The 13,074-nt window shown below is 40.1% G+C and overlaps 1 protein-coding gene across 5 annotated transcripts in view; it reads right to left on the bottom strand.

The window, feature by feature from the left end:
* Positions 1–1,121: 1,121 nt before the first annotated feature.
* Positions 1,122–13,074, bottom strand: part of bcorl1 (BCL6 corepressor-like 1) — a 44,736-nt gene continuing 32,783 nt past the window's right edge. For all 5 annotated transcript variants that reach the window (XM_016680500.1, XM_016680501.1, XM_016680502.1 and 2 more), the window contains exons 5-12: positions 12,424–12,873; positions 8,309–8,496; positions 7,863–8,129; positions 7,611–7,777; positions 6,455–6,600; positions 4,864–4,941; positions 3,408–3,582; positions 1,122–2,596 (exon numbers count right to left, since the gene is read on the bottom strand). In XM_016680500.1, the coding sequence (XP_016535986.1) occupies positions 2,260–2,596; positions 3,408–3,582; positions 4,864–4,941; positions 6,455–6,600; positions 7,611–7,777; positions 7,863–8,129; positions 8,309–8,496; positions 12,424–12,873 (1,808 nt within the window). In that variant the 3' untranslated portion in view covers positions 1,122–2,259. The remainder of the gene's footprint in view (positions 2,597–3,407; positions 3,583–4,863; positions 4,942–6,454; positions 6,601–7,610; positions 7,778–7,862; positions 8,130–8,308; positions 8,497–12,423; positions 12,874–13,074) is intronic.

The raw sequence follows: 13,074 nt of genomic DNA, 5'->3' as shown, positions 1-13,074 counted from the left end.
ATACATTTACTTAGTGACAATGAACTCGAATAACTTTTTTGGAAAAAAATTACTATTTGGAGTGGTTTTCCTACATTACTATTATTATGACGTATTGTTACTTTTATTTGAGTAACCTTATTATAAAGATACCTTTACTTTTAATAATACTTAATTACTTTTACTTGAGTAATATTTTTATGAAGTACCACTACTTTTACATATTAAGATACTTTTAACAATACTAAATTTACTTGAGTAATATTACTTTGAAGTATTGCGGTTTACATGAGTAATGATACTTTTACTTTTAATAATTACTTTTAATGAGTAATATTAAACTTTCTTCTGCCTTAATTTGTTTTGAAGATATTATTTGTATATATTTAATAAAATGACTTTATACATAACTTTACTTTTTTCTCTCCATCTGATGACATCGTTGTGCAATCTTAAGTCAGCTATAATCAGTTACATTTGAACCTTTTTAACTTTTCTCTGCTTTCCCCGGAGTTAAATCTCGTCTCTTTTTGTGTCTGAACTGCAGCTGTCCGGCATAAAACTCAGATTTAATGTGTTTTATCAGAAGATCGTGAGGTTTCATGAGCAGCCGCACGTTGCAGTGACGTAACACCAATAAAACAGGATTGTTCAGGTTTTCAGTGGACTGAGCTGCTGTCTGTTGCGCCCTCTAGTGGAGAACATAAATCCAATCTCACCGCAGCAGTCACATTCATTTTTAGTTCAGACATGTCCTCCTTTTGTGTTTTTTTAAGTTAAGGGACTCGATTTAAATTATTAATCGAGTTATTTACAGTGTCTGAAATTAACATTTTAATTAAAAAAAAAATCAATAAAATAAACATTTTCAATTAAAAAAACCGTTTTGCTTTAAATTATTAAATCTATAGACATAAGACCAACAATAAAGATATTTATTTTAGTTTCTTTGAAAAATTACTTCTGAGGAGTTTAAACCATAAAGAATTTCATTAAAGTCGAGTCTTCAGCTTCAGTCTGAACATGAGCTGAAACTATTAATCAAATTAATCAATTAATTGTGAGTAAATTGATAAAACTCTATAATTATTAGCTGTATCCCTAATCTGAACAACCCACTGACAACAAAAACAGAGACAAACTATGATTCACAATCATGCTTTATTCTGCTTGATTTCTTATAAAAGAATCAGATAAAATCCTCTTCCAGGATCTCCTTCAGTCTAGCTGCGTCCCGCTTCCCCTCAGCTAAACTAAACTTTCCTTTACACCTTAAATATCTTTTATTAGTTTGTGACGTCAAAGCAAAAAACAAAAAAAAGAAAAGAAAGAAACTTCGTTGATTGTCAACACAAAACTCTATTTTTAGCACCAGTACAATAAAACTGTACTTTAGCTGTTTTTGAAACACTGGTTCTGAAGGAGGGAGAGTAATCTCAGAGTAAAGGGATCCTTAGTGAGAACATTTCAGAAAGAAGCACCAACCATGGAGGCGTCTCCTCACACACCGGCTCCTCAGATACACAACAGTTCAAATATATTAATGACTATTAAATTAAGCACAACAAACAGTGGAGCTCCAACACAAAGCACTCTGGGATCTGGAAACACTGTGGGGGTTTGGGTTGGGTCGGGTCGTGGCTGCAGTCGGTCGGGCGGGCGTCTCTGGACCGCCGCGGTTCTGTAACAGTTCATGATGAATGAATCTGCCTGGTTCTGTAAACAAACTCTCAACGTGGCGACCGATGATGTCGTTCGATTCATGGCGGTCTGTCTGGCCATGATGGCGACCGATGATGTCGTTCGATTCATGGCGGTCTGTCTGTCCATGATGATGGCGACCGATGATGTCCTTCGATTCATGGCGGTCGGTCTGTCCATGATGGCGCCCGAGTGGGGCGAAGCAGAAATGTGTCTCGGTATGTGCCACGGTTTCTTCTCTCCCTCCTGTCCTTCAAAATAAAAGCCTCGGGTCGTCTCCTAAATGCTAAACTGAAAGACCGGAAAAATTCGCCGGCTCGTCGCCACGGCAACTCATTTATGTAACCAAATGTGTTCACCCTGATATACATTTACACAACCATGTACACACGGATCAGTAAAAAAGTTTCTTGTGTATTCAAATATACCTAAAGATAAGAACCTGAAAGCTGCTTTCCTGCATTGACCACTCCTGTGTGTGAGGTCAAAGGTCGAGGGTTGGGGCTGTCACGGGGGTCAGTCCCGCCGGACGGAGAGGCTTCCTGCTGTTTCCATGGAAACGCGGGGCGGACGGGGGGGCTATCGGCTCCGACACTTGGCTGTGGGAGCCGGCGTCTCCTCCTCCTCTTCCTCGTCTTCCTCCGGTAGGATGTGAACGGACGAGCCCAGTAGTCTCTGCAGCTCCGGCACGCAGCACACCAGCTCCACCGGACCCTCTTCGTCCTCCTCCTCCTCCTCATCATCATCGCCGCCGCCGCGTTTCTGGGGGAAGCCGACCTGGCTGACGGAGACCTGCCTCCAGAGCTCGGCTTGGGACAAACTCACGACCTCGAAGTGAGGGTAACGGGCCCGGAAGATCCGCGCCGACATCTTCAGCCGCTTCAGGACGTCCGTCAGCAGGAACCAGTTACAGAAGCTGCCAGGGAGGAAGAACAAAACAAACGCCTCGCGTCAGCCAAGATGTCTGCAGCAGCATGTCTGGAACAGGGTTTATTTTAACATAGTTTGTCAAAACCTGTTTATTCATTATCTGGATTCATTTTGTTTAGTGAAGAAGTCGTTTCTTCAGACATTAGCTGAATTCAGTCTGCATCCTTTGAAGAACCCGGTCTACGGAGACCGGGTTCTTCTGATGGTCTACGTAGATCGGGTTCTTCAAAGACTACGAATAAACGAAGACCAGAGGAGAAAAGCTGTAACTCCGGACAGGTCTAGCCTCCACCCAGTGTCTCCGCCCCGCCTCAGCGTAACTCATGTTGCCTAGCAACTGTAACATCACGTATATTTCCCTAGTTATAGGTGACTTATAGGCGATTTAAGATGTTTTTAGCATTTACAATCATTTCTTTTTTCTTCTTATCCTTTGTGGTGTAACTTTAACAGACTTACTGTTTTTTTTTATTTATTTTTTTAATCTCTTTTCAGGCTGTTTTGTTGTTTGTATTGCTTCACATATAAAGTGGTTTGTGTTGCTGTGGTTCTGTACAAAAGGTCATTGATTAATTAATAAATTGATCGGTTTGTTTCAGATATTTAAACATTGTGAAGGCTGCCCAACCACAGACTGTGAGGAACATGTCAGACTATGGAATAAAGGCTGGAAATAAACATGTTTTTAAATTATGCAGATCCAAACGAGTGCTCTGAATGTAGATTAAAAACCTTCCACGGGTTTTCTCATCAGTTCTCTACATTGCTTTGTCTCGGTAACGTCGTTTTGAACTCACCCCTGTGTCAGTGAAACCTGAACATGGTAGCAGGGTAACAGCGGCTCCGATGAGAACTCAAACAGGAGACAGTCTTTGTCCGAGTCCCTCTCCGGCTTCGCATCTCTGTTCTCCTCCTCCGGCTCTTGGTTCTCCTCAGACAGCAGGAAGTCCCAGCACGGCTCCTGGTCCGTTTCTGCACAGCGAAGTCAACAGAGGTCAGAGGAAATGGAGACAATATCCAGCTGGCGGCAAAACACGAGGTCTGGACGCCCCCTAGTGGTCAGTCCGACCTCACCAATCACAGTTTATTGAAAGGAAATGCTGAACCCTCACAGCTACACGCAGAGGGAAAATACAACAGAACAAATCTCCCTAAAACATCAATAATTTTATATTAAAAACTGAAACCCAGTTAGATTTGAGGGACTTAAAAATAATCATGATTTAACCGTGCAACCTAAACACTAAAAGCTGTTGTAAAAGTTTAGTCTACAAGTAAACAAACAAGCAGATGTGAGGATTAGCAGGCTGGACACAAACCGAGAAATTAGAGAAGGAGAATATAATTTTAAAATTAAATAATTACTGGATTAAAGAACAACAGCAGCTGTCACAGCGCAGATAAAACGGCGAGGAGCAGCTCAAACTTTACTCCATAAGATATAAATCATGGATGAATGTTGATATTATTAGAGAAGTTATTTATGTCTCCTGGGGCTGAAAAACACGATATAAGAGTTTCATATCAGTCGATATCAATAATCATTGATTCTTTTTCTATTTTAAATATCTGAAATACTGCCACACTGGTAGAATATTTTATTTTATTTCACTTTCCACTACAAGCTGTTGATTTTTTATTTTCAAGTGGTTATGAGGCGCCGTGGTGAAACATTAAACTGCTGCTGTGCCAGTTACTCAACAAGTTGTTGCTAGGTAACCAAAGAGTGAGTTGCTAGGTAACCAAAGAGTGAGTGAGCTGATTCCACTCAACATGCTTTGCTTAGCAGTGAGAGGTTGAGCAGCTACAGCCTTTCTTCTGCCTACATCTCCCAGAATGCTGTGTGGTTCTGGATCAGAGTTCAGTGAATTTCTAAATATTGAATATTCTATCACATGGATTAACTATTGATATTGATCGTGTGTTTATTGTGATATATATTGTTTTGGATTTATTATCCAGTCCTAATGTTTCCTGGTATGAAAACTACAGTCGACTTTCCCTGAAATAAAATCCTCAATATAAGAAAGAACAGGTAATAAAATTTAAAACCTCACAATCACAAACACTGTCATGGTTAATGATGAGTCCAGCCTTCAGTTTGCTCTGCAACAACTCACCCGTTAGTCAAAATAACCTGCGAAAGTGCTCACCTCGAGGACAGCTAAATCTAGTCACAGTTTTTTCTGACTGATTTTGTAAATGATGAACATGAGCTTCATTTGCAGACAGATCTGTGAAGAGGTTTCTTACCAAACAGCGAGCTGCTGTAGAAATCCCAGGGTAAACTGGAATCCTTTTCACTGCGGCCTTCCAGGTCTGAGAAATACTCTGGAAAATAAAGTAATAAAGTACACTGCATCAATATTCAGTGGCAGTTTGAACATCAACAGACGGAAACAAGCTGAGGGGAGTTCTGCAGGTTTCACCAACTCAGATTTAAGACTTTTTAAGGCCTTCTTAAGGGCATTATGAATGAAACTTAAGACCTGTATCACAATACAAATGTGCAGAATGACATCTCATATTTTGTGAGGCTCTCCACAAACTTAAGCCCCGGAGTGCCAAACTTGTTTTTGCACAAGATGCACTGAGCATCGTATGGATTAGCAGCAGAAGTGATTTAATGGAGAAGTCCAGCAAAATGGCTATAAATTTTAACTGACCTGTGTCAGATGCAAAAAAAAAACCTAGCAAGCTAGCTAAGGTATATTAGCAGCTAGTTAGCAGTAGCTTCAATTGCCTCAAATCAGAGAACAAAATGAAGATGTCTGAGTGCAACTCTACATGTTGCCTGACAGAAGAGTCCTGCAAGATTTTTATTTTTAAACTACACAGAATATACAAGATTAGATACTGCTACCATGACATAATTTAAGACCTGTGATTTAAAGCTAACTTACCTTAAAAAAAAAAAAAAAGAAAAAGAAAAGTTTCAAGGCCTTAATTTTTGAAACACAAATTTAAAGACGCCCAGAACACCTGATCATGTCGTTATCGCAACATTCACCTCCACAACTAGATACAGCATGTCTTCCTCTAGTTCATAACAGAATTTCACAATTGAAATACAACTATACATTGAAATAGAATACAAAAAATCTGGGTTGACCAGTGAAAAACACAGAATCTGGACTTTGTGCACACTGCCTGCTCAGAGCATCCTTAGAGCACCATATTAAGATTATAAAACAGAAAGACATTTTAAGAGCTGCAGCTGAATGCTGAACAGAAAACGCTGCATCAGCTGTTGCTTCTGATAACTAATAAAAATGCTGTCAGTGTTTCACAAACAATATTCAAATTTTTTTTTTTGTGGAAAAAAGTCTTACAGTGTAGAGAGGCCTGTTTTGAACTATGTGTATAAATATTCATCTTTAATGGTTGTTGTGAAGATATCTTTCTGTAAATCCTGGATGAATAAGGCTAGCGATCCAGAAACAAACAAAAACAACCGAGTCATCTCGGCTTTTTATAAAGTCGGCTCGTCTGTTCCTGATTGGTTACTTCGTCACTATAATCACTGCTTGTCATGTTCGGCGTCGGGACGGCTGCAGAGTCCCAGCAGCAGGACGAGCAGCGCGTTTGACAACAGTTATTGTCCTGCTCTGAAGGAGACGGTGGACCCAGCAGCAGCTGTTAATCCGCCTCGCCGTGCCAAATGAGAAGTGGGCACAGTGTTTATTAATGTGTTGACACTTTCACTCTTGGAAAAACACATCATCAATTATTCATGTTTCGTTTACTTTCAGTTGGCTTCATGAGATCCTTGGTAGCGTGTAAACAGCTCTCTGGTTAAATATTGCTGCTGTGAGTCGACTTCTGGCAGAAACGGCGTCGGTACCTGTGAGGAAGGTCTTCATGCTCGGACTGTGCGCCAGTTTGACCGGCGTGTGGCCCGAATAAGTCGCCAGCGTTGGGTCGGCTCCGTGGTTCAGCAGAAGCCAAACTATTGGCAGGTTGTCGCTGGCTACTGCATCATGAAGTGGCCTAAAGGGAGAAACACACACAGGTGGGTTTCAGGAAGTCTGCAAGGTAACAAACGACACCAAATCAAAAACCTGCCCTGAGCTCATCTGGTAAAAAGCTAATTATACTTCCTACATTCATGACCACAAATCACCATCAGAGTAGCAACAATTTAACATATTTTCACTCGGGTAAAAGTAAGTAGTAGTCGTCCAAAAAATTACTCAAGAGTAAAAAAGTATTTGGTAAAAAAGGCAGCTAAAGTACTGAGATACTGATCAAAACATCGATCATTTAATATTAAAAAAAATACGTAATCAGACGGCCCAAAGTATAAAGTTATGTAAAAATGTTGGTGATTTAAAGACAAAAATGAAAATAATTCCTATAAATAAGGCAAATACAAAATAACAAAATCAGGCAAAAGAAAATGTTTTCCAAATCATTTTTTTAAATTAAGGATTCAGTAATTTGATTTAGTAATTATTCACTAGATTGATTAATCTGGTGATTAATTTAATTTGATAAAAAATAGGAACATTCTGCACATCTTTTTATTTAGCTACTTAAGCCTTTTTTATGCAACAGTAGAAATAGATTAAAAGATACAAATAAAAAATTAAGTTCCTTTTTTAAATAAGAAAATAAATATTTTTGCAACAATAGCAATCTTTAGTAAATTTGAACCAGGTGAATTTAAAACTGGGCCACTTGAGGAGTTTGGGGTCAAACATATTTAAAGACAAGTGTGATTATATCTTAACTGTAAAATATGAACGGTTTTGGCTTATTTACTGCTCTGAATATGATGTTTTTGACCGTACACTCCAGTTAATGATTAATCGATTACTAAATTAGTTGACTATTATTCAATTAATCACGATTAATCGTTTCAGCTTCCTATAGAAAACTTATGAAACTTTAAGAAAAACTGCTGTGTCTGGTGAACTTTTGGTTAAAACATGTTTATCATTCAGTGGGTAGAAAATAAAATCACTCCAGTAAATGTAGCTGGTTGCTCTTAAACCCACCTCGTTCCATCCTGAGCGCTGCAGTTGACGTCGGCTCCGTGTTTCAGGAGGATCTGGACGATCTGAGTCCAACCTCGTGAGGACGCCTCATGAAGAGCCGTGTAGCCTGCGTTGTCCCGCCGATTCACCTCCCTGATGTCCTTGTCCAGACAGTACTGGACCACGTCCTGCCCAGCAGAGGACAGACAGACTTTCAGAACGTCTCTGGTTTCGGAGTAACAAACCAATCGGATCGCAGCAACGGCGGTTTACCTGGTAGCCGAGGCGTGAGGCGCGCTGCAGCAGAGTTTCTCCAGCGTTTTTATTCACGATGAGTCGGCGGACCTCAGGAGGAACCGGCCTCTTTGGAGACGAGTCGGAACCGCTGCTTCTTCCTGAGGAGCTTTTCTTGACGGTCGGAGAAGATGGAAAACTTTTTGGAGTTGGCAGAGGCGTGGGTTGTGGTTTTGCATCAGTGCCGTCGTCGTCCAGCGGGAGGGAGGAGCCGCGTTTCCCTGAGCTGCTGCGCTTGGTCTTACTCTAAAGAAGAGAGTTGGGTGTTTACCATTCATGTGGCTGCTTACTGTCCCAGCTGATCCCATATCTGTGGAGAACAGCGTGTCATCTGGCCACAGGGGGGCAGTGTAATCTTACATATTTTCAGAACTGTACATGATTAGAAATGTGCTGCAACCTGGGGTGAAGGATCAGGAGCGTACCTTGGGCTCATCACTGTCACTGAGGTGTTTGCTTTTAAACTTCCTTTTTCCAGAAGGCTTGTTGCTGCACTCGGACTCCTCGCTCTCCTGGTAGCGGATGGATCCGGAGCGAGTGTATGAGGGTTTGGGTGGGGGAGGGGGCTTTGGGCTGGGGGCAGCCGGACTCGGACACCGATCCCTCTGCGCATCTGCAGACAGGATTGATTAAAAGTTATGCAGAAGCTACCACCAAGCTACAGCCAAACGTGAGGCGCCCTGCGAAGGTGTTCATATTTCATCCCTTTATTGATTCCCTTTCAGGTCTTTATTGATAAAATTGTTAGAAATTCACAAACACTTTCCTGCTGCACTCCTTTGTTTTCCTATATTACATAAAATCTCATTGGTTTAATGGGGCATGAAAAAAAGGCAAAGAAATCCCATCGTTGAATTACAAAATAATCTATTCCACAAACAGCTGATGTGATCAAAGCTCAGCAGGAAAATGGAGGAGCAGAGACAGCGACACTCCTAAATCAAGTCATAACCAATAATCCACCTAACAGGGTAACCACAGAAAACTCCATCTGGGATGTGACCTGTAGCCCTCCTCCAGCTAAAGGTCGCATCTTTAACTCCCAGAGCACCTTCACATTTTGTCAGATGGACCTCAGCATGTTCACCCAGTGACTCGACTTGGAAACCTTCAACATTTATTCAACCATTTATTCTGGGTTAGACCAGCAGCAAGCCTCTCAATCTGGCAACATGGACTGTCTGTGCTTGTTGTTCTTCTTTGGTTGTTTGTTTATTTAGTCATATTTGTGTGTTAAAAGGAACATGAATTGTTTTAACTTGTTTTTGTTTTTTTGGGGGGGATTTTTGCGCGTTAACAGTGTAAAGTTCAAACTGGGTACTGATGGCAACACATTTGAGCTCAAAGACAACTGACTTAGGCTGATTTATCAAGTCAATTTGATTGTTTCCATTATGCCAAGAAAAAATAAAATTTTAATATTCATGTAAATTATAATCTACTAGATTTGATAAAGTTTATTGTTAATATTATTTTCATGTTTTGAACGCTGTGCAGCTCTAAGGATTTTTGCTCTTACTTTTATTTTACCTGAGGACAGTTGTTGTTATGCGTAACCGTGGCAACAACGTTTTTGGACCTGGGAGCAGCTGATTAGCATCTCAAAACCTCTAATAATGAACTATGACATAAAATCCCAGAGGAGCTGAAAGGGATGCAGAGCAGAGAGAGGTGAGGAAGTTCAAGCCCTCGATCATAACGGCTCATATCCCCTACTCCAACATCTCTCTGCTTTATGACAAAACGGTCAGACGGAGATTTAAAGAGGAGAAGCAAAAGCAAAGGAGGTGGATTAGCAGTGCTTGCTTACAACTGATGGTGTCAACAGGACACGTTACTGTGAAATATGGTCTCTGGTAAATGAGCTGTTAGCATAACATGACTGTCAACAGTCTTCAGTCAGAGGTCTACTGAGACCGTTGGAAGACTGTCTGCTACTGGAGAGCCATCCTGCCCACAGCATGACCATCCACAAAGACTCTTTGAAGATATCTGGATGATATGAGTTACAATATTTAACTTCCCTTTGGGACTAATTAAATATTTTTGAACTGAACTAAATCATCTCTGTTTCAGTTTATTAAAGGCTAACTGAAACTAAAAAAAAAAAAATCTAAGTAAATCATCCCTGTATTATTTCCTCTGGTAAGTATGATGCTGTTCTTTGTAAAGTTTGTGCAATAGTCTGCTCAGCTTCCTATGTGGTCTGCTGGTGTTGCACTGAAAACGCCCCCCTGCTGTGAGAAGCAGCCTTTCTGCAGGAATCACTGACAAAATGGTCTAATAGGCAAAATAACACAGATAAACCTGCTATTTATTCAACTTCTGCAAGTCCGTCTGTCTGACTGATTTGGGTTATTGGTATAGAGCTAATCAATCAGGATACTGATCAATCAGGAGAGAAGAGGAAGTGAAAGATGTCTGCCTCCTGCTTCATCTGTGGACTCAAGTTGCTGAAGGAAATTCTCAGGTGAACCAGCTGTTCTAGTTCTCTGCTTCTTAAATGTTTTATTTGTCTAGACATAATTTATAAAACAAGCAGCCATTTTCACAGCATATCCTTAAGAAGATAAAGACGTTACGGTGCTGCTGCCATCAGATTTATTCTGATTGTTTTTGTTTTGGTCAGTAAAATCTTCAGATCGTTAAACAAATTTTAATATCAGACAACAGAGTTTGCCCCAGAAAACCTACTATGTCTGGTGGTCCAGGTGGCCTCTATCTTATAAAAGGCAAATATATATATATATATATATATATATATATATATATATAAATAAAAAACTAAAATAAACAAACAAACAAACAAAGCTCAGCCTGGTGGCCCGCCAGGCTTATAATACACCTAGATAAAGTAAATATAAAATGCATTTTCCAAGTTAAGATTTTGCCCCAAGATTCGTCAACTAAATAGAACCTGCCTGACGACATGAAGCAGGCTAAAAGATCTCATAAAGGGGCATCATCTATAGAAACTTAACAAACGAGAAACAAAGTCTCTTCCCAGAACTGCATATAAGTTAAGGGATTCATTTGTTAGAGAAGAAGTGACAACAATCGAAACGCCAACTAAACTGGAGATAAAAAGAAAAAAAAAATTATTTGGATAAAAGCAGAAGCAGGAATTGTGTAAAAACTCAGAATGACTAAAACGAGCACCAACGTCATGTTCTAAAAATAGTTTCTTTCTGCTGCTTTTAAAGGAGCGATTTCATATTTCTCTCTGTAAATAGATTTACAATCTTTACACAATTATTCATAACTTTTTCAGCAGTGATTCACCCTGATACACAATGTTTTTTTATGAATAATCACTTAACCTATGAAACGTCAGACAATGACAAACACTTGCCACAAGCAAACAAGTTGAAATGATTTAAATAACTCCCTACTGCCAAAGAAAAGGATGAATGCACAACAACGGTTTTAAAACGAAGCTCTTACAGGCTAAACTATGACGTGTCAAGCTGAGTATTTTGTTGCCACTGTTTAATATGCCAATAACATTACACACTGCTCTGTGACTACCTTTGTACTTCAGATTTACTTTGTTTTCCTTCAGTTGTACCAATCATAAAGGTTTTAAAACTCCGACTCCTTTTCCAAAACATTTCATGTCAGAAAGTCAAATCTTTTCCACTCAGATTTCTGGAGTTCTTTTTATTTTAGCTTATTTGTTAAACTCCTCAATAGATATTTTTATCTATTGAGCACCGAAGTATTCATTTCGGTGCTCTGGTCTCAACTAGCCTCTTTTTTGGAGGGTAATTTTGTTTACAGAGACTTCAGTATCCATTTTATTTGTTGTTTCTTTTTATTTATTTTGGATATTTAAAATGTCTTCCAGTTCCAGTGTTAAATATTTGAACTTAAAGCTTATTGGTCTTTGGGAGGGTGTGCTTGCATTCATTCATTCATTCATTCATTCATTTTTTAAGTTTTGGGGGCTAAAGTTGGAAATTAGCCTTAATAGCAATAACCTGGTACAGTAAATCTCTCCTGCATTGTCCCATTTTAAATAACATCATTCATTCAGTATTATGTCCTAATCTTTATATTACTTTAAAACTGAAGATGAATGTTGAAGCTGATAGTTGTCCTGCCAACAAGCGATAAAATTACACTTTACCCATGATAGATGCATAAAAGCTAGCTAGCTAACTATTAGTAGCTAGTTAGCGTTAGCCGCAACCGCCTCAAGTCAGAGGACGTAATGATAATGATTGCGGGTGATTCAAACATTTGCCTGACAGAAAAGTCCCACAAGAAAAATAAAGCACATATAGGATATTAAACAGTCCTGCCACGACAAAATTTAAGACCTGTCATTCACGTATTTAAGGCTAACTCACATTTTTAAATAAATTTAAGACATTTCAATGCTTTAACTTTAGATACATACATTTAAGACTTTTTAAGGATGAATCACATAAATGGTTAAAAAACGCCAAACAGGTGGATGGACAACAGACAAATAGGTGAGTAGACAGATGAATCTACCTTTAAACTCTGAAACCAAACTGGAGCTGTTCTGTGTTACCTGCTGGCGTTTCGGCGTCCGGCCTCAGAACATCTCCCAGCTGCTCGCCCTCCTCCAGCTTGTCCTTCTCAGTGATGTATTCCCCAGTCTCATACTTCTTACTGGAACATCGCCGACGTTTCTTGTGTGGGGGCGTGTCAGCCTCAGCGCCGGCCGTTTTGACCTTCCCCTCAATCGCTCGTTCAGGCAACGCGTTTGATCGGGGCCTGCCTCTCGGACGGCGAGCCGGCTGGCTGGGCGTCGAAGGCGGCGATGGAGACACGTCTTTGGGCAGCGGGGGCGGAGGGGACGGCGTTGCAAACCCCCAGAGGTCAAGTCGAGCATCGTCGGCCCGTCGCTGTCCTCTCCTCAGTCGTGGGAAGGAGGATTCTGCCGCTTCTGGTTCTTTGTTGGATGCGGTGGAGTTGTTGGGGGACACAGAGGCGTCTGCACTGACAGGACTGCTTTTATCTGTAATAGACGAAATAAGATCTGATTGGTAGTTCAGATTTTATGCATGTAAATATGAAGGAAATGAATTGAAAGAAACAAGAAACTGCTTAAAGTGACTGCGCTAACACTACAATGGAAAGCATAATTAAATCTATGATAAATGCCACAAAGGCACATTAGCTGGGAGCGCTTTAATGGCAGTAAATGCTTCACAAAACA

This window comes from Poecilia formosa, unplaced genomic scaffold, assembly GCF_000485575.1.
Source record: "Poecilia formosa unplaced genomic scaffold, Poecilia_formosa-5.1.2 Scaffold244, whole genome shotgun sequence".
In the NCBI taxonomy this organism is placed as follows: Eukaryota; Metazoa; Chordata; class Actinopteri; order Cyprinodontiformes; family Poeciliidae; genus Poecilia; species Poecilia formosa.
The sequence above is the reverse complement of the archived record's forward strand: the minus strand, read 5'-3'. Positions and strand labels throughout refer to the sequence as shown.